We start from the raw sequence: 22,583 nt of genomic DNA on the forward strand, positions 1-22,583 counted from the left end.
TTCAGAAACACTGGTAGACATGATCACCGAAAGTGTTAACTTTAATGTATCGGAATCCAGTGATTTTGATAACAATAAGCAATTGATCTGCGGTCGCATGAATTAGAGATTGACGAGCTTTTTACATCACCCTAAAGCATCTAATAGCAGAAATATGTTAATTTTTTTGTTGTTTTTTTCTGAAATACTTATACTGAAAGATATTAATTATTTTATGCTTTATTTCATATTAGTGTTTTGAAATCATATATTGATATGGTTGAAAATGGGGAATTTGATGACCAGCTTGATGATATGTTACAAAATCTTGAAGAGTAAGTATCTCTTATTAATGTTTTGTAAGGTCTTGGTTATCTGCAGTTTTATCATATGTACATGTCAATTGAAACAAAGTTGTCAATTAAATCAGTTCAATTAAAGCAAAAGTGTTATTATTTCATAATTAGTAGCTAAAAACTTGATTTATTTAAATATAGGGTGACCTGGGGTAATTCCTGATCAAAAAAATGCAAACATCTATTTTGTGAAAAAACTATTCAAGATAGAATTTGAATATTTACTGGTAGTTTGAGGCTATATGAGATGAGTCCTAAGTTACCTTCTTTTGTTTGAAAATCTAATTACAATTTAAAAGATTTTAAATTTTTAGTGATCAGGAATTATCCCTTCTCTTGATCATTTCTGGGGTAATTCCTGATCACTTCTGGGGTAATTACTGATCACCAGTTTTTATAGTAAAGGGGCTGTTTAAAAATAATTATACAATGGTAATTNTATATGAGATGAGTCCTAAGTTACCTTCTTTTGTTTGAAAATCTAATTACAATTTAAAAGATTTTAAATTTTTAGTGATCAGGAATTACCCCTTCTCTTGATCATTTCTGGGGTACTTCCTGATCACTTCTGGGGTAATTACTGATAACCAGTTTTTATAGTAAAGAGACCGTTTAAAAATAATTAAACAATGGTAATTAACAATTAAGACATCAAGATCAAATAAATAAACCAAAAAGATATGTTTAAGCAGCCAATAAAACGATTTATTTAAAAGCAAGAATAAAGATTAACACTTTAAATTTTCCAAAAATCTTTGCAACGTGCCATACATTTTAGGCAAGCAGCCAACTCATTCTCATGTTCTGCTGGAATATAAGAAAGAGTTCCCACATGGGCTTCTTTTGCTGGATTTTTTTTTATCTCCATTAAGTGAAAGTGAAGTTTAGTAAGGTATGTCAACAGCTCGGACATCAGCCCTCACACTGAAATTTTCATTTTCAATCATTAAAAGAAATTCACTAATTTTGCTTTCTAGAAGCTTAGTATCCTCTTCAGACTCGTAATTTCTCACCATACTTATATTAGGTTAATTTATAAACTTAAAAATTATTCTAACAATGTACACATATAAAATTAAGTAGAAGCAAGGTAAGATAAACCAGAAATGGTGCATATCAGAACACATTTGTCTTGCATACAGTTAAAAACAAATTTTGTGATTACAGCTAAAATATATTTTATAGTTGTTCCACTTAATAAATTTGAACTGTCATTTAAGAAAAGACAACTAGCTATTTATTAGCTATTTTTAATACTATTTATAAAAAGAAATGACAATGATCAGGAATTACCCCAGTGATCAATAATTACCCCATCTGTAGGGGGCAACATTTGATATAGTTTCCTATAATAAATTATAATGTTTACAATAGATGTGAAACAATTAAACAAAAGCTTACACTATTTTCATATCAAAGATAAAGAAAGTAACTCAAAATATTTATTATTTAGATTTAATATTTATTATTTAGTGCACATTTTGAAACCCATCTTTGAAATGGAAAATACACAGAACAGTTTAAAAGATGCTCATTTTGTTACATTAAACAAAAAACTATTATTAAGTAAATGTAGTTATATTGTAGTAAAGTGTACAAGCATTCTTGTCCATGTCTCAAATTTAAAGAAAAATAATTTTTTTAAAATAAAACTTAGGTGATCATTATTTACCCCAGAAACAGACTGATCATGAATTACCCTGGGTCACCCTATCAAAGTTATAACATTCTTGAATTTAATGATATTTTTTTTAAAAAATTGTTAAATATGACTATCAAGGCATAAATAGTTTGTGTACTTTAATTAAAATTAGTTGTTGATATTAAGACTACTTACAATATATTTTCATTTAATATATTTCTGTACAATATATTTTCTATCAAATATTCATTACATTGAAAAATAGTTTTGTATTAACACAAGAAAAAAGGCAGTCAAAGCATAAATTATTTTTTTTTTGAGAAATTTATTCAGCAATGTGTAACTGATATAAATGAAGTTATTTTTTAGTTATAATGTAATTGATATAAATGAAATTGCTTTCTGCTTCAAAGAAATTGCTATTCATTCTCATTTTATTTATTTAGTATATAGTTAATAAAAGATTAATATCAAAAAATGTTTTTATATGTTTGTTTTTACTTGTGCCTGTAGTAATAGTTTCTTCTCATTAAATCATTGAAAAGAGGTTTGTTTTTTTAAAGCTTAAATATAAAATTCCTTTATTCATACAAATATTTAATACGGTAATAGCTTTTTTTTACTTCCATAAATGAATTTAAAGAAAAATGAAAAGTATTTCACACAGTATATTAAGGTTGCAAGGTGAAGAAATTAGTTTAACTTTTCACTTATCAAAAGATCACTATCTGGTTCTGGGACAAAATCTTGTGTGTAAAAAATGCAACACTAATTTCAATTTTTAAAATTTTTTATTTTTTGTTTACTGTTATTGATTAGAAAACATTCAAAAATCTCCTTTGTATGAAAAATCAGCCATTAGAAAAAGTGACCACTCCTAGAATTATTAACATATCCAAAACAATCACCCCAAAAATATGTATTCTATTTTAAATTCTTAAGAAAACACTTAAAACTTAGTATTTTTATTTGTCAACCACTGCACATGCCACAAATTGTTGCTCCTTTTCATGCTTTCCTGCATATCTCTATCTAATCTTGCACTTAGTATCAATCAGCATTCAGAAATCTCTGGGTTCTTCAACTCATTTAACATCATGCACTGTAAAGTAAGCTCAGGTCTTCCTCTAGTTCTTTTTCCTTCAGGGACCTATGTGAGAACAATAGATGCTAATTTTTTTAGGATTACTAGTTAAGTGACCCAGCCAGCTTAATCTCAATGTAAGAATTCCCTTTTCTATAGTCTTTATTTTGGCTTTTTTTTTCTCTCTCTCAAAAAAAAATTTTTTTTTCTTAAATTGTGTGGCCAAAAAAATTTAAAAATAAATCCCAGACATTTGTTCTGAAGTGTTTCTAATTTTTATTTTCCATTTTTGTCTGTTAATATGTTTATGAACCATAAAGTAAAATCTCTCAAACAATTGCTTTGTAAACTACAACTTTTGCTTTTATTTCAATATTTGGTCCTCTCCAGAATTTATGCAGTTCTTTAAACTTGTTCTTGCTATAATTATTCTCTGCCTTAAATCTTCACTATTGCAGCCCTTTTTTAAAAATGCTGTAGGAGTAAATTTTTTTTTTTTATGGTGTAAAAATTAAAGTGTGGTCTCAATCCCACTGTACTGCAATATTTTCTTCTAAAATCATTTCCTCCTACCAATTTAGTTTGTAATCTGTGCCAAGACAGTTTAATAGAATATGCTACAATCTTCCCCCCCCCCTAAATTAATGATTAATTTATACTTTGCATTCATAGAATTTCCTTTAATAACACCATAACACCAATAAAGAAAATATATTTTACTCCAATAAACAAGACTTATTACTTTGATTACTGTACTGTCTTGTAAATTAATAAAAATATGACAGAAATTAAAAAAATAATAATACAGGAATTAATTTTTTTTTAAGCCATCGAAAAAACAACAACATCGCTTTAGGAAGTTATTATTATTTTTTTATACTTTACTAATCATCTCTCTCCTTGGTTTACTCTCAGCAAAAAGATGAACTTTTTTGCAACAGTGCCAAGTTACATTAAGGCACTGATCTGGTTCGGCCAGCAGTAGAGTGTGCAATTGTTTGTAACTATTTCGTTTTGCAGTTTTTGTTTATGGTTGTGTGTTCAGTGTTATTAGGGAAATGTAATCGTACAATATGGGGAAAAAATTTCATAAATTGAAAAGAAAAATCAATAAAAAAAAAACTTTTATTTCAAAAATTTGATCACAAAAATCAGATTAATCTGATAGTGTATTAGTAATTTTAGTAATAGATTTTTTTGAAAATTTTAATATTTTGATTTTTTTTATGTATCAGTTGTTGCTTAGATTTATTTTTTCTTTTCTTTTCTGCATTTGCAGAGATGCCAACTTTCTCCGCTTTGTAAAAAAATATTTTCTAGTGGTAGCGAAATTAAATTATTTTTAGTTTAGTATTTTTTACTTTAAGTAATTTTTCCACCACTACATATCAAATATTCTAAGTATCGTAAGAAATGTAACTTTATTGCAGTTATCATGTGGCGACACTTTTAAAAAGTAAGCGTAATTATCCTTATTCTACAAGGCTTACAATTTCATTTGTTACCACTTTATTAAAACTTTTTTCAGAAAGCGGAGTAGTTGGCACCCCCTCATTTGGGTTGAGAATTACATGACTTTTGATGTGACTTAATTCTCCTTGTGTTCGTGTGGCACATGAGGCCACAAGCGAAGCATACCATCCCTTCCGGTCCAGTTCTGCCCGGTTTTTCAGTTTTAGCTTTGTTTGAACGTTGCCTAATCTCCATATTTTATTGAGTGACTTCAACGTTAATTGTGTTTTTAATTATTATTTAAGCAACATCTTTATGAGTCCCACAAATATGTTGATACGGGGATATGTAAAATGTTTTACTTCCTCAATTTCCTTTTTATTTATGTATTTCTGTTCAGTTTTAGTGTTGTTTTTTATCAATTTAATTCATTTATTAGTTATGCATGTGTAAGTCATAAATATTAAGTAGAATCTAAGCATATCCTGCATTTTTATGTTTACAACTTTATATTAGTTATGTTTGCTCCAGCATTTAGTATTTATAGTCCACTCATCAATGAAGTTAGTGTTATTTCTGCAATTTTTTTCATCCACTTTGGTGATTAATTTTAAAACTTCGTTATCGTTTGTTGTTGTGATGTCTAATTCTGCTAATAACTGGAAGTTTACTAGAACTGGACAATAAAATGGGAAACATCAATATTTTTGATATTCCTATTGAGTATTATTGGTAATAATAGTTACGTAATCATTATCGACTACAAAATTATCAAAAATTTAACCGAGTACTATTTATATCCATAACTATCAAATACAGTATCATAAATATTGATTAATTTCATCATTAGTAATAAAGCTATTATTTAATATAAACTAGAACTAGTTTACTTTAATATTTATTTAAATGATATAAATTTAATCTAGAAAATATTGCAATATTAAAATTTCAATATCATTTTACTACAGTTTACTGTCTAAATATTCTCAATAAATGATTGTTTTTGTGCAGTTTTAAAATGAGTTAAATTTATTAAAAAATCATAAGGTTTTGTGTATGAAATTTCAAGTTTTTAAAAAAGATCAATGCCAAAATTTATTTAGCACAAGATAAAAAAAAACTCTTTAAAACATGATTGAAAATTGTCACATTATTAATATAATTATAATTTATCCTTAGTATATTTAATTAGTTATTTTTATTCCTTACAAAGGTGTTCTTTTTTAATAATTTAGAAAGGAAAAACGGGAAGAACAGAAGTATGCTGAATATATTTCAAAACGAGAAACATTAAATTCATCAAAAAAATTGAATAAGAGTCGCCTGGCAAAAGGTAAAGGATCGAAAGCTTTCGATTCCAAAAAGAAACATTTGTTTCCCGAAGTAGCTGAAGATTCTCCCAGTAAAGCTGCAGTTGCTGAAGTCGTTAAGAATATAAAAAAAGAGGTCAGTTTACTATTCTCTTGATTTTAGGTATTTTTTTTCAACAGTTTTTTTTTAAATCTTAATAATGAATTCATTGATTAGTAACAATATTATTTTAATCACTCTGCCTAAATATATATATCTTGACATTTTATGACATTTATTAATTTCAATTTATCAGAAGAAAATTGCTGCAGTCACTTTAGTAGATTTTCCAGACACACACACAAAAAAATTTTATTTCTTTTTTCCTTACAATTTGTTTTCCTTTTTATTTATTATAACACTATTTTTTTTAGTATCAATTGAAATAGAAATATGTATGTATAAAATAAAACTTTCATTTATTTGTTGATGTTTAAAAAATAAGGGAATTTTGTTTTTTCTATAATTGGTTATCAGCGATATGAGTCACCCACTACCAAGAATTTTTCGCTTTAAATAAATCTTCTGTAACTAATATTATTTTTACAAAAGACACAGAAACATAAGTTTCCATAGGTATGTAGATCTGCACAGTTTTGATGTTTTGTACTAAAAATTTCTTGTCTTAAAAAGAAAATTCTAAAACAAATTGGATGGAAATTTTTAAAGAACTCTTCTTTTTCACAGTCTTTTTTTCTTCCTTTTAATTCTTAATTTATGATTAGAATAACAGTGGTTGCACTGGGCCACTAAAAGTCAACGAAATTTTTTTTAAGTAAGGTCACTATTTTATTAGAAAAGTCACTTTTTCTATGAAATAGTTGGAGTTTTTTTACGAGCACCAAAAAATCACTAAATGCACTGCTCAATGCCGTTGGATGACATTCTGCCCAAAACTGAATTTTTTTATAGGAATGAATTTCTTCTCATGTGGAATTTGGCATGAGACCAATAAATCAGATGAAACCATGAAAAAAGATGTGTAAGCAGGGTTGCCACAGACAACTTAAATGCAACTATTTTTGGCATGAGGCGACTTTGGCAACTTTTTTTGCCTGAAAAGGCTAAAAAAGCAACTATTTTCAGGAAAAGGAGACTATTGGGAGACTTTTCTGTACTCCTAGCGATGTTTTTTCTTTAAGCATAAATTGGGTGGAAAATCTGCACCCCACAAGATAGTTTTGGAACACACTGAACTTTTTTTTCCCTAAAAAATAAAAAATGTTGAAAATTTTGAATTGCAAATTTGAGTCTTCACTTTTTAATTCGTTCAATCTGCACAGACTCCATTGTAAGTCTATTTTATTTATCGATCGCCTTTTCAATGATTATTGCTACAAAATTCTGCATGATTTAAAATAAATAAATAAATTTAATACAATATTTCGAATTGGAGTAATCACTTTTCATATATATATATAAACATTAACGTTTATATAAACATTAACGTTTATATAAAAATTATCCTATTTGTCATAACTTGACTGAATGGATCATGGTATATGACAATTAAGTCATTAACAAAATTTTAGTCCTATTTTTGATGAATTTTTGTTCTTAGTTAGGCAACTATTTTCCTAGTTTTTGGCTACTATTTTCATGCTTTAGGCTACTAAAAGCAACTATTTTGTTCATTTTTTTCTGTGGCAACCCTGTGTAAGTAAACTCACATTCTAATAGAAAATTCCTTTGAATGCCTAAACACTGATGGATCGCCTGCTCTTTATGTCAGCTGATGATTTTTTTCCGCTTCCTCTATAGAAGATGTACAATATATCTTCTCCAATCCCGTTCATGTGGACATGGGTGGATCGTGTCTGCAAGACAACATGTGCGTGACAAGAAATAACTTCTTGCAATTTTGATTGTGAATAAAAAACTTTTAGCTATAAAAAATGTAAAATGTTGTAAATTAGTTATAGAAAAAATGCTCAAAATATATCACATAAATTGCTACAGCACTACCAGAAGAAATTGTTGTCTATGTCCTTCTAGATGAGTGGAAGTTGTTAGGGTTTGAACATGTTAAGACAACATCAGCAGCAAGAATATACCATTTCCGGAGTTTCAAAATGAAATATTTTATGGGACAGGAAAAATTTCCCAGTTAAAAAAAAAAAAAAATTAAAAGTGTGCCTTTGTATTTATCATACAATTGCTAGTGTCAAGAGAAGATTTTTTTTTTGTCTTTAGGGAATTTTAACTAAAGAAAGAGTTTCATTGAATGAAAGGACTTTGAATGGTAGATTAAATATTGTGGATGTCTTAAAGATGTTCTGTAATGATCCTGTTTGTGCACCTGTAAGTACCTGAGAGCTCTCAAAATTGGTTCCTCAAAACACAGTTACATCATGTACTCTGATAAACAAAAGCAAGAAATATTATTTAAAAAAAAAACAGAATTAAAGAGCCGCTGAAGCGCAGAAGATAATAAAATTGTGAAGAAGATGAAAACAGATATCGAAAATATAAAACTGGAGTAGAAAGTAGCTATAAAGGAACGATAACAAAACGAGACCATGGAAAGCTTATTTCTTTAAGCAAGTTAGGTTAAAGAGTGAAATTTCGAAAAATAATTTGGAAGAAAACTGAAAGCTATGATGTATGGTTTTGAGTCGTGGAAGTCAGAGGAAACAGAACTTGAAAGGAATGTTAAAAACCTTCAAAAAAACTATAGACAAGACAAAAAAAAAAATAAAAAATTTTTNTTGGGTCGCCAACCCCAATCTCCAACTAAAAAAAAAAAAAAAAAATTATTTTCTTTCTAAATGCATTTAGTAAATTAAGAACTATAGTAGGAAATAAAAATTTTGTAAGAAATTTTTTCTTTTTAACTTCTAGTACCCAATACCATCTGCATTTAGGCATATGCTTTCTTTAGATTATTGCAGTTTTTATTAAAAACTTCCAATTCTATTATTATAAAATAAAATCTATTACCAAATCAAATTATCAACCAACTTAATTTTAGGAAAATTCTGTAAAATAATTTTTGTTCTAATTTATATATTCTTTATAAATTAGATTTATTTATTATTATATGTTCTTATTTATATTCTTTATTTAATAATTATATTTTGAGATTTTTATTTGGGCAAGGAAAAAATTTGTTTGGCAAGTTTCTGCCGAGGTAGTTAAAACCACTGGTAGAAACCGGTTAAAACTGGCATGGCAGAAACCTTTTTCTGCCACATTTGTGGCCGAAACTGGCAGAAATTCAGAAAATGACATAAAAGTAAGTACTGAGATTGACATACAATGGATAATTCATAAAAAAAACAATTAAATGTTAAACAAAGTACAATTTATTTACAAAATTATCAGCATTCAAAATCAAATATTACATTGTTTGCACTCTGCAGTAATGTATAACAAAGGATAAGTTTTGATGCAGTTTCTAAACCTAAACAATTTCTCAATTTGCTATGAAACGAAAGAGAAATTGGAGAAGATTCTCTCAAANAATTAATGTTGTACCAGAACATTAAAAAATAATAAAAAAATATCTTGTAAAAAAATAAAAAATTTTTCAAGATATGTTTAAAAAAATGACATTTTGAATAAGATATTTTTTAATGCAGACACTTTTCTTGTACACATCCTACACTTTATAAGAAAAAAGGAAAAAAACACAAACCTGGAAATTTTAAGAATTTTGCCTGGAAAACCTGGAAAAATCAGGGAAATTTGAAATCTGTTTTGAGTGGCCACCCTGATTAAGCAATTACTAGAACTAATATCGATGTTTTTTTAGTTTCTGCCAGTTTTGCCGGTTTTTACCGGTTATAATCAGTTTCTGCCAATGGCATGGCAAAAACCAGTTTCTGACGCCAAAAAGCCAACCCTGCACAAAATGCTGGCAAATGTATGTACAGGAATTGGTCAAAATAATGGAAACACTTCGATATCAACATACTTTTTGATCTTTCTCAAATAATTCTTAGAGAATCCTTTTATAAATTTAGAAGTGTTTAGGTTGTGCAAATTGTCATACTTATCAATGAAGTTTAAAGCTTTTAGAGATTTGAGGGCCAACAATAAATTACAAACGGAAAATTGTTTTTTTGAGCACTCTATGCCACAAAATTAGCAATAAATTTGTAACTTCTAACAATTATTTTGGATATTATATGTGATAATTGAACAAAATTTCATAATCCTATCTTGAATATTTATGGAAAAATGCACATTTAAAAAACTAATTTTTTTGTCCTACTTTTTTTTGTTTTAACTTTAAAAGTATTAAATAAAAATAAAATTTTTGGAGCGATTTAAACTTAGTTACAAATTATTGTTTTAAAATGTGAGAAAAATTGTTTAAAACTGTGCAAGATGGGACTAATTAAAGTAGTTCTTTTATACTGTGCATGAGTAGAAAAAATGTAAGCTTTTTTTCTTCTTAATTCTGTAATGAATCGGTTTTGGCAAATAATAAAAAAAATTCCAATTTTAGTATTTTAAAAATTAAAAAAGTTTCAAGCAATTTTCTAATTAATTTTCATACTTTTTGAAAGAAAACTCAAAATAATAAGGGATTTTCCACAAATGTTGCTTCGTACTGTTAAAACAAGATTTATTAAAAATGACACCGACATTGTTAGGGATCATCCCCCCCAAAAGTATCTTTTCTTTGATTATGCCATCACATTTTGGTGAATGAACGTTTATTGTAAGGTATTATTATTTGTTATTTAATTTAGTCTGATGATACCATATAATATTTGTAAGAAATCTTTTATTATTTTGAGCTTTCTTTTAAAACAGGCAAAAACTACTCAGGAAATTGTTTGAAACTTTAAATTTTTAAGGTATTCAAATAAATTTTTTTTCATTAGTTGCTAAATACGATTCACTACAAAATTTTCTAAATTTTTTAAAAAAAATTTTCTATACATGCTGTGTATAAAAGAACTACTTTAATTACTTATATTCCGCACAGTTTTCAAAAAATTGTTTTCAAATTTTAGAGCAAAAATTTTGTAATTAGTTTTAAATTGGTCTAAAAATTTTGTTTGATTTTATTGAAAATTTAAAAGTTATGGCACAAAAAAAACTGAAGTCAATAAAAGTTAGTTTTTTATAAAAATGTCCTAATTTCCATAATATTTAAGCTAGGCTTATTTATAATACTTATTTCTGCTTATTTATAATATTTAAGCTAGGATAACGAAATTTTGCATACAATGTGCAATTGCGAAATTGTGCAATTGTTGCATACAATGACTAAAATAATTGTTACAAATTAAAAATTTATTGCTGCATTTTTTTGGCATAGGGTGTTCAAAAACATTTTCCATTTGTAAGTTATTGGTCCTTCAAACCTCTAAAGGCTTTAAACTTCATTGATACGTATGAGAAATTGCATGATCTGAAGTTATAAAAGGATTCTTTAAGTATTTCTGCAGAAGTATGAAAAAATTTATTAGTATAGAAGTGTTTCCATTATTTTGTCCCCCCCCCTCCTGTATTTTCCATTTTTCAAACACAAAAAATTTCTATTATCCTTTTAATCACCTTTTTTTCAATTCCATCCCTCATTTATGCAAGATAGACAAAAGCTCACTTCAAATCCATTTTTATCCATTCATCTAACCATGATTGAATTTTATCAAACCTTATGTTTGATGGTTAAAAACATTTTACAAAAATGAAATGAGGCCCATTTTTATGAACAAAGACTAAATATCTCTTTACTTAAGGTAAATTGTAACTCTAATTCATATTTTAGTATTATTGTATGAAATGGTATCATTTTTCTTCTTAAGTTAAAGTATTGAAAAAGTGATATTTTTTTCATTCTTAAGCTCTTCTTATAAGTCTCTATTTTTGAGTGAAATGGTCACCAAGGAAATTTTTTCCAAAGTGGGTGCTACCCCTGGAATAGTGTAATTATTTTAATGTAATAAATGTTTTATTTATTTTTTTACTATGTAAACATCAATTTTTTAAAAATTTTCTTTGTTCCCTAAGTCATAATGTGATGCCTTTTTGCTGAAAGCTTATTGTTTCTTACAGCTCTTCATTCTATTAAGTCTGCATCAGCAGTAATTTTCTCTTAAAGATTAGCAACTTTTGGGCTTTAACTGTTTGAACATTTGCAAAATACTTTTCTTAATATATAGGCATATATTCAATATAAAATGATTCTAAGGAGTCTTATATATTAATTCATTGTTTAAAATCTCTAGCTCATACTAATTCACAATTAAACCATAAACATTCTTTTCTGTACTTTTCAATTAGCTGGGTGCAAGCAAAAAGTCGACAAAAAATGTAAACCTCCACCAATTATTTTTTTTTAAGCACTGAACAAATGGATGTTCACAAAAAATTACATAAAGAAGTTTTTTAAAAAAATGTTGAATTTTCTTGCACCCAGTTACCCGAAAGTACCTTTTTTTTATTTGTGTTTAATATTCAATTTCTGTTTTTAGATTAAATGTATTTGATGTTGCATGTTATACAGAGATATGAATGCTAAAATGTAGTGTAATTTTAGAGTGTTTAATATTTATGTCCTACATGATACCTCATGAATTTTGTAAATGCAATTATATAATTAAGAGTTATTTCATTTTTTAAAAACTTATCTCTAGATTGAAGAAGAAGAATTAGCTGCATCAACAAAACATATTAAAATCAAAAGTGAACTGGACACCAACATTAGTTTGAATGCTCTTCTTGACAGCAAAGTGACAATGCCAGCCTCTGTTCCACCAACATCACCCCTTTTGACATCACTGTTGCGTACTATTACTTCATCTAGTTCACCACAGTTGCCGCCATTATCCACTTCTCCTCTTAAAGACGTAACTTTATATTATTATTATTTTTTTTAGTGCAAATATTTTTTATTATATTCTCGGATAATTAAATATTTATTTATAAAGCTATCGATTATTTTTTTATCCTTTTGTAAGTAGTATATAATGTTGCAGACTATCATATTGAATTTAAAAGAAGGTGTGCAGCATTTTTTAAAAATAAATATGCTTTTTTAGAATTATTAATTGAAAATCTATAAATTTTAATTTTTAACAAATGAACCTCTTGTATATTTCTTTTACCAGGTAGGTAAAATCATTTTTTTTTCTTCCAGATTTTCTTTTTTGATGTAATAATTTTTTTTTTTTACACATTTACCCATCAAAGATCTGATTAAATATATTAATTATGCTTAATATTTAATCAAAAATAATATTATAACAAAAATACTTAATATTTCTAATTTAAATGTTTTAAATTAATATTGAATTTTTAGAAACTAATCACTTAATAAATAACACTAGTTACTTTTAGATTAGTTATTTATTTTATTTAATAGTCTATTTTGAACATCAAATAATAATTTTCATGCATTCCTTTCTCATTATTTTTCTGGATAAAATCTTCTATAATCAATGACTTGAAGAAATCTCAATTTTAAAAATATTAATAAATTGAACTATATAAGAAATATTTTTGACTGATGATAGTTTGAATAATTTTTTTTAAAAAAAAAGCCAAAGAATTTAAATCAAGTGATTTAATCATGCCAACTCTGTTTTTTACATATCTCTATACATTCCACGCATTTAACAAAGATAATACAGTTTTGAAAATTGTATTAAAGTGTCACAAAGTTGTCCCAAAACTTCAGTTTAGTTATATTTTTCTTCTTCTCTATAGTTGTTTTTCTAAATTTAAAACAGTAATTACTGCAAAATCAATTGTGATGATGATTTTACAGAGATAGATGAAAAAACATATATATTTAAGATTTTTTTATTTTCAATCGTAGAGAACTTGATAAAATGTAACAACTAAAGTAACATAAGAAGTAACAATCTACAATGCTAAAATCAAGGGTTCTTTTGTCTCTCCCGAACTGTTGTCCTGAAATTTGGAGGGTGGATGCAAATGATACAGAAAACGGTTATTTGTTATTTTGATGGGATGAACTACTAAAAAGGTGTTTTTAATCTAGTAACATAAAGTCATCAGTGAGAACAAAAAATAATAACAACCAAAAAAAATTGGAATAATTTTAGCTTCATCCATTATGTTGATGTATGTCTTTCAGTTTTGTGCATAGTACAGATTTACTGATTGATTTCATCCTGTATTGAGAACGGGTATTCAGCTAGTTAGAAAATAAATGAACAGTCATTGTCTCAAGTGACCTCCCATGGTGGTTCATCCATACATTAGGCCATCCATCAATTTTGAGTGGGGACATGGCAAATGCCCCCAGTAAGTTTCTCTACGAATGACCAGCTTTTCATGACTGATTTAGTCACCTCTTCATGTCAAAAGGAAAAGAAAATTTTGATAATATGAAAAACATTAGTACTCTTCTTTGTCAGCTTTTTTATTAGCACAGTGACCCGCTGACAAAAAAAGGTCTTATACAACTTTTTTATGGATCCAAATATCCAATCCAAGATATCCAATCAATCCAATGCACTGGATAGCAGCTATTATTTTATTTTATAACTGTCATCGAATAGCTGGCCCAATTTTGGGTTTATGACTGCTGATGTTAGACTCCGCGCCCTTATAATTTTGAACCAATCCAGAAAACTAGGAAGTTCCTGGATCAATATCCCCACTCGAGAGGTATGATTTGTTATGGGAACACGGAGGACTTTGTGACTCGACAGATTTAGTGTGCATCAGTCGCCATTTGACTGGTGGGAATCAAACCCACGACCTCTTGTACATGGGCCGAGAGCCCTACCAACCAGGATATCCCGGCCCTTGGACAGCAGCTTTTGAATGGATAGCCCTGTTAAGATTTTGGTACGTTTTGAGATCCAAAATTACCACTCTTATCTAAAATAAATTTTTTAATGGAATTTTCTAGATAACAATTATGTATACAGCTCTTTATACAATTATATATACATTTCCAGAGTTCAAGAAAAATTATCACTTTCCCCCGAACACTACATTAATAATCATCAAATAATTATTTTCTCAATCGAGAACGGCACAAGGTCCGCTTCTCGTCTGCCTTTTCTGAATACCCATGTAGCCTCTATAAAATTCCAGTTTTTCTACCCCTTCTACACCTGCTTAGAGTTCTAAGAATTTTGAAGGGAGACACCAGATGTCAGAGGGAAAAGAATTTGAGGGGGGGGGGCAGCTGTTCATGATGTCACTCCCCTTTGAAATCTATCACGTTGAATAATTAATTGTTCCCGAGCTATGTGTATTGTCAAGACCTCTCCATCAAAGGCTGTTCAATAACTTCTGATTGAAGAGTAAGAGGGTAAATAGGTCGCACACCAGCACTAAATTGGTTATTAGAAAACAAGCTTTCACTATATACCATTATATTCAGGGTACCTATTATTTAAAGATCAAGAACATGAGGCGCTGTATCACATTTATGGAGATTTAATTTGGTACTTAGTAAATCATGCATTAGTAAAGGCTTACTAGTTTTCAAAACATTATCCACTGTGAATATCTGGATAAAATGACTTTGTGTTTTGAGATTTCGAGGTAGATTCTAAAAAAACATTCTCAGGATAAATAATAACTTTCTCTTCAAAGTCAACATTCAACGGTTTAATATTTGTGGAGTCAATAGAAGTTCTTTAAAATATATATTCTTTCATTTGTGTTAAAAACATTCACAAAAAATATGCATTGGTACGAATGAGAAGACTCAAGAGATATAATATATACAATATAAGAAGTTTTTTTTATATATGTTTGCATAATACCCGTGTGTAAACACATAATAATAAATGAAACAATCCTTTTTTGAATTTATGATCCAGTTAAATCATTAATTGCGTTGGATCAGTTTCTAATTTTATGTCCACATCTGTTTCAGCAGATTTTTTATGAGTTATATCTGCACTATTGTTATTTAACTAAAACTGAAGTTTTGTTAAAGTTGTATTAAAACAATTTCTGTGTTAAAAAAAAGTATTTTGAATTTTTTTGAAATTTTATATTTGATGTTCACTTTTTAAAAAATATAAAATTAGTTTATTTTTTAACCTCATTCTCTTTCGATTTTTTAATATTTTGTAACTTATTCTCCCTATTAATCCCTATCGTTTATCTTTACTCTTTGTATTTGTTTCCCCTTATTCTCATGTGAACAACTACTTAATGCATTATTGATAGTTTTAATGTCTAAACGTTTTGTTAGATTATTAAATATGTGTTAAAATGAAATAACTTCAGTGTTGCGAATTTAAACTTTAAAAAGTATTTTAATAGACCAAATTTTTATTGTGAACGATTCCTAATTGTTAGAGCGATTTCTCCTAACTCTTTATTGTTACCTGACTTGATATGATCAAGAATGTTATGTATTTTTTCTGCATACATTACTCTTAAATAGGTTAAAGCTAATATTTATGAGTGCTTTTTTTCATATTATTTTTTAAAAAATATTTAACTTGCTAACTTTTCTGCTTTATTCCTGCTTTGCTGATCTGCATGCTTCAGTAAAATTTCCTTCTTCAAAGCATTGCTTTTTCCCTTTACACCTCCAAATCACTTATTCTAGAATATTAAGATTGAAGCCTCGTCTCGCAGCTCTGAAAACTCCTCTAAAAAAATTGATGTATTTCTTTCACCAACCACTATTCCTTCAAGTATTTCACCACTTCTAACAACTTTGCTCAAATCAGCCACTCCCCTGCCACCACTTACCAATAGCATGGCTCCTCTTCTGAAGGAGGTATTTGACTCTCTCTGCTTTTCAAGTGGAACTTCCATCAGAGACCATTTCATTTCATTGTTCTATAAATGCATTTTTCTCATTTGTTTGGTGTGAATTTCGGAGATTTAAAATGGGAAAAAGACAAGCTATGATAATTCAGTTGTAATTCTTGTGGTTAGCTAATCAGGAGGAAGTGTCTTTCTGCCAAACAAGGAACGACTCTTTTTTTAAAAAAAGAAATGTCAAATATTAAACAGCTTTTAATTGCAATCGAGATTTTGAAATAGCATTCATTTCTAAGCTATTTAATATATCACTTTTAAATAAATTAAAAGGCAACAAATTGGAAAGAAATTTTATGAATTTCATAAAACTTATAACAAAGCTCTATATGGTTCATATTTGAGTATAGTAAAACCTTATTTTATAATTATGTAATCGTAATAAAATTCTATAATTCAGCGTGAAAGTGGGTGGATATTTTTGGTTTGGGAAAATACAAATCAATAAAGTTTTAGGCGTTGTTGGATCATAAAGAACACAAAAAACTTGTTGCGAAAGAAACGAAGTTTTTATTTATGCATTTGTAATTAGTTTGTAAACATGCACTTATGAGTAAATTGTATTAGTAATCTTATCAATGCTCAAAGAATTGATGAAATGTGAGGTGGTTGCTTGTGGGAAGTTTCACTTTATATTACTTAACATAATTTAAGACTTGTAATTTAAGATTATGCTTTTTTAGTTTGATTTTGGTTAGTACATATTGCCAATTTTATGCTTGTTTATTTTACTTTTAGATATTGTGGGACTATTTTTGATTTCTAATCTTTGTTAATGGTCCATTATTTGAGTAAAGTTTTTTGTTATTTTAATACATGATTTTTTTGTCTTGTCCATTGTTAAAAATTTTACACTTCATGAATACAGACTTTATTATAAAATATTTATTTTAAATGTAGAGTAAAAATTTTATTATTCATGCATGCATATTTAATTTTAGAGTGTTGTGAAATATTTTAATAATATTTTAATATTTGTATAAATTTGTATAGTAATGCAGTATGTCAAGGACAATACTCGACTTCTTCTTAGCTACCATGTATCACATTTCGATAAGTATAAATAATAATGAATGTTAGTTAAATTATTATGATAACATTTTCAAGGATTTTAAGCTTCGGAAATGAGTAATTACTGTATACAGAAGTAGTCCACTGCATATAAGAGTAGAAATATGAATAATGATGTCTTGAATTAGCAAAAAATTTAAATAAATTTGTTCACTTAACCCTCAAAGCATTGTGTCGAAATTTTACTAAATGTTTCCAGCTATACCCTGCTTTTCCATTGATTAATGCAGGGAAAACTAGTTTTCAGATGTAGGATTAAGACTGCAATTTAAAGTTTAAAAAATGCCAGGACTGATGTTAAAAAGTTAATTGTAATTTCATTACTATGATAAATATTTTGGCTGATCTAGTAGGTGCAGATTTGTCTCGAAAAATAATGCGTAATTAATAATGTATATGAATGTGCAGTAAAGAATCGTTTAAAACAGTTTTTTTTTAAAAATAATCTGAATTTTACCAATAATGGCTGATCCAAGAACAATTCTTATTTCATATTACTTGCATGTTTAAACACTTCATTATTATAGTATCTGATGTGGTGTTACACTGTAGATTATTGTGCATAAATTAAATGAGTATTTTCAAATACAAGGAATACTAGCTGATTGAAGTTGTCTAATTTGTAAAAACAAACAGAGGCTATAGGTTTAGCATAAATAATAATATTAAAATAACAAAATAATAACATACCATTTAAAAAAAAAACCACATTTTGTCCATCTGCTAATGTTCTATTTATGAAAACCATATATGCATAAGTTATTGAAGAGTGTTTGGTTTGGCTTATCTATTTTTTTCATTTGTTTTAAATAACAAATTGAATTAATGTTTTGAAATTGGGCATGCTTTCCAAACTGTTGCTTTAATACTTCATGTTATGTTTTGGTCTAATTCTGCTATTCTGTTTTATATTTTGGTTTAATAATTTTCTTTTTTTTTGACAGTAAAGAAAGATTCAAGATTGAGTCATTCTTTGAATAATATTATTTATTTGCTTTATTGTTAACTACAATCTAACTCGCTTATAACAAGCCCTGGTTTAACGAGAACATGAATTTAACAAAGAAACTGAAAATAACTTAGTTAGTGCAAGTCTATTGGAGCATAGCTCTCCTTTAACAAAAATTAACCCCGAACCCATTTTTTAATGATTCATAAAATTTCCATGTACTTTCACCTCTTCAGATTAGTTCATCCCTTCTTGATTTTTTTTAAAACATTTTGGAGACAACTGAAAATTGGTGATGAGTCAAATATTCAGCAAACGCTTGAACTTTTCAAGAGCAGGGATGCTAATGAGATGTTTGGAGTCTTAATTCAAAGAACAATAACACAACAAATAGAAGATAAGACCATTCAAGACAAATTAAATAACGTCTTTTGTATTGTACATGAATAAAAAATAAATAAAATAAGTACTGTATTTATAATTTAGTAAGTATGTATGAACTTTTAGTGGTCCCTTTGCGCTCATTATAAGCGAGTTCGACTGTACCAATGTTTTCATACTGGAGCCCTTAATGAATTGATGATTTAATTTTAGTCTGGTGATGGAGACCACTCAAAATCAGAAATGGATATTCTAGGATTTTTAAAATCTAAAGAAGTCTCCCCCCGGGCACCACAGTCACCTCGTCCTACTCCATCCTCATCACCTTTATTGAATTCATTGTTAAAGAATTCACCATCTTCCATTGCATCCAAAGATGTAAGAAATTTCTTTTTTTTTTTTATATCAAGCTTTCAACATGAATTAGTTTAGCTTGAAATGTGAATTTAAATTCAATTATATTATCTGAAATCATAGAGTTCAGGTTTCGTAATGCGCGAACTACTTTTGAGTAAGGCGGGTGGAATTTATTTTCCAAAACTCTTTGTAACACATCCTGCGCATCTTCATTCCTTATACCTTAAGGACATTGGATTTTGTACCTTAATTTAATTTTACCTTTTAAAATATTAATACCTCTTTTTTAAACCAAGTGCTCGTTTTTTAAACCAAGTTCGTGGTGCATTATAGTCTTTTCTGGCGCCCAAAACCTCAAATAACTCATCTTTATTGTTTTCATCTCTATCCTCGGGAGCAGGCATTCAATCAGATATTAAAGGAATTGAAAAGTAGTGGGATGTGTGTTGCAGTGGATATACATGTCATCGACTTTAAAAGATTTTCAGACCTGTAATTTTATTCTGAAGGGCCTATGTTCCAGTTGGATACCGAGAAGCAATAAACCCTGAGAAACTTTATTAACCCCATTTGTAATGTATTTTAGGCAAAACTGACCAACACTGTAGAAATCAAATTTAGAGCTTCCAGAACATTTGTTTTTGCTTTAGAAGCATCTTGCAGGTCACTGGAATCAAGAAAAAGAAATGATTACCAGTCATTTAGTGTAATCTTGTTCTTTAAATTATTAGATAGTTCCTAGATTTAAAGATTGAATTTTGCTGGAGAAAATTCCACTCGCAAATTTTCCAGTTTAAGCTCTCATGCTTCCTTTAATTACTTTTCCTGTGCTTTACCCATCCCACCGCTACCCTTTTGATTTCCACTCAAGAGGGAAATCCTCTCTCACAGGACAAGATAGATTAGAAAGAATGTCAAAAAAAGCTACAAACAGCTAATAATTTTTATTTTTTATTTTTTTTAAGCAAGAAAAGTTTGTGTGAAATTTCTTGAGAGAAGGATTTTGATCTGTTAGAAAAAAGTATAAAACATGATTTTTTAATAAAGGGTAACGTAAAATCTTGCATAATTTAACATTATCGATATCAGCAATTTCCCCGGACTTGCAGAAAAAGACTAAGGAAGCAGGATAATGTACGAAACAGACACTATAAAATTGGAGTTCTGCTGTAGCATTGTATTTTTAGGAATATGTTTATAATTTTTTATGTGTAATATATATTTATACGTAAAATAGATTGCATAAACTAAATAACAATGGCAGATACTTCTTTTCATAATAAGACAGGGTGCATAGCGTTTGTAAAAAGTACTTAAAGGTGCTTTTTCGGGGATTTCGTTTTTAAAAGCTTTTAAAGGTGCTTTTTTCAGCTGGCGTTTTTAAAAAGTGCTTTTTTTTTCGAATTATTTTTTCTCTCCCTTCAGTGATATCTGGTAGATCCCATGCATTTCACGAAAAATGGGGAGTTTGCTACGTAATCATTCAGCTGGACTTCATGTCGTACCCACGTTATGACTTACGCATGCCCGCACTCTTGAAACCGAAACCCAAGTGCTCCAATTCGGATAGAGAATATCAGATTCTTATGAAATGTTTTTCTTTTGAATTTATTTTAATATTTTTCTTGTTTATTTTATTTTACTTCTTACACTTTTTTTGACGTGGGGGGTAAGGGTACTTTTGCTCTGAGTTCAGGGTCAAGTTGAATTCACTCGGTGATGTGGGAAAGTACTGATTGTTTCGATTTACGCCCGTTTCTTTTTGGGTTTTTTTTAACGCTAAAACTGTTTATAAAAAGTTTTTGTTTTTCAGTAATATCATTGATTGAATATGAATTTTTGGAGTGCTTAAAAATTTTTGTAAAGTGCTTGAAAAGTTTTTAAAAAGTGCTTATTTTTGATTCAAAGATTTGGCTACGCACCCTGTAAGACAACGTCAACTATTAAAAATAACAGCTTCATTAGAATATTTATATTTTCATTATATCATCTCATTCTGTATAATCTCCACTTCAGTAATAGTTTTTATCCTTTACTTAACTATTTTGCATAAAACTAGACAATAATCTTTAGTTTTGAACAGTTTAAGAGAAATAAAAGGTCTACCTTAAGGAGATAAATGAACAACTATTTCAGCATCTGAACTGCTATTTAACTAATCATATGCTTATAGTGAACAACTAAGAAATAATTAGTTCATTTATAGTGGCAGTCTTTTTTTACACTTTTTTGAATAAATGATACAAAATTTTTAGTTGAGGTTCAAAAGTAGATAAGTATGACTTTTTATTAAAAATGAAGAAATGAAAAAGTGTTTAAAATGAGTCATTTTGCTGGACTGAATAATGTGTGTGTTTATAAACAGGCGCATGGGAGAGCGAATTGATAGTGCAAAAATCGCAACTTTCTTCAAAATTAATAATTTATAAACCAAACACTGTATTAATGCAATTAATAGTTCCAACAATACTTCTAAATAATCTTTTGGATATAGTGAACCATCATTTATTGCTAGGTCTGCAGATGTTTCACAGTAATGAGATCAGGGTGTCGCATGGTATTTACCATGTGAGGTTTTTTGCGGTATTTACCATGGTTTTCACCGTCTTGGAAAATACTTGTTTTTTTCCCTGGTTTTTTACGGTCTATAAAAAAATTTTCCCATTGTGTATTAACTGTTTTGTAAAAAGAACCATTCTTCGCATCCTCAAAAATTTTTCTTATTGTTTCTGCTATTTCTGTGAATGTCTTGAATGAAATATTTTTCTTAGTTGCAGTAATGGTTCAGCAAGGTGTAATTTTAAAATAATATTTTTAGCTACAATGTTTGTCATTTTTTAATAACTTTTAGGGGTCCTTCTAGACCAGGGGTTTCCAACTTACATGAGGCCGGGGGCCACAATTAAAAACACAAATCAAGTGGCGGGCCGTAACTTTATCAAAATTTTTTGTAGGGCTCTTTTATGTTTGAAGGCACATTAAATATTACTGTCAGAGTTTTATTAAGTTGTACAAAACAAAAGTATTGAATTACAAATTAAAATAAGAAGTAGATTTTTAAAAATATTTAATTTTTATTAATAATATTTTTAAAAATATTACATAAATATTAAAAATTTGGGCTACAATAACTTTCAAGTGAGCACCTATGTATTAAACAATTAATGTGCAACAGATATCTAATTGTTAAGGTATTAAAACTTACATAGTAGCACACAAAATATTCAATGA

The 22,583-nt window shown here is 28.2% G+C and overlaps 1 protein-coding gene across 2 annotated transcripts in view; it reads left to right on the forward strand.

The window, feature by feature from the left end:
• The window catches only part of LOC107451879 (bromodomain-containing protein 8), a 67,747-nt gene that overhangs the window by 8,061 nt on the left and 37,103 nt on the right, over window positions 1-22,583 (forward strand). Inside the window, exons 6-10 of one of the 2 annotated variants that reach the window (XM_043050109.2) lie at window positions 234-314; window positions 5,749-5,959; window positions 12,460-12,672; window positions 16,377-16,550; window positions 19,209-19,373. In XM_043050109.2, coding sequence (XP_042906043.1) covers window positions 234-314; window positions 5,749-5,959; window positions 12,460-12,672; window positions 16,377-16,550; window positions 19,209-19,373 — 844 coding nt within the window. The remainder of the gene's footprint in view (window positions 1-233; window positions 315-5,748; window positions 5,960-12,459; window positions 12,673-16,376; window positions 16,551-19,208; window positions 19,374-22,583) is intronic. The other variant, XM_043050110.2, reaches the window with a different exon arrangement.

The sequence above is a fragment of the Parasteatoda tepidariorum genome, chromosome 2, assembly GCF_043381705.1.
Source record: "Parasteatoda tepidariorum isolate YZ-2023 chromosome 2, CAS_Ptep_4.0, whole genome shotgun sequence".
Classification (NCBI taxonomy): Eukaryota; Metazoa; Arthropoda; class Arachnida; order Araneae; family Theridiidae; genus Parasteatoda; species Parasteatoda tepidariorum.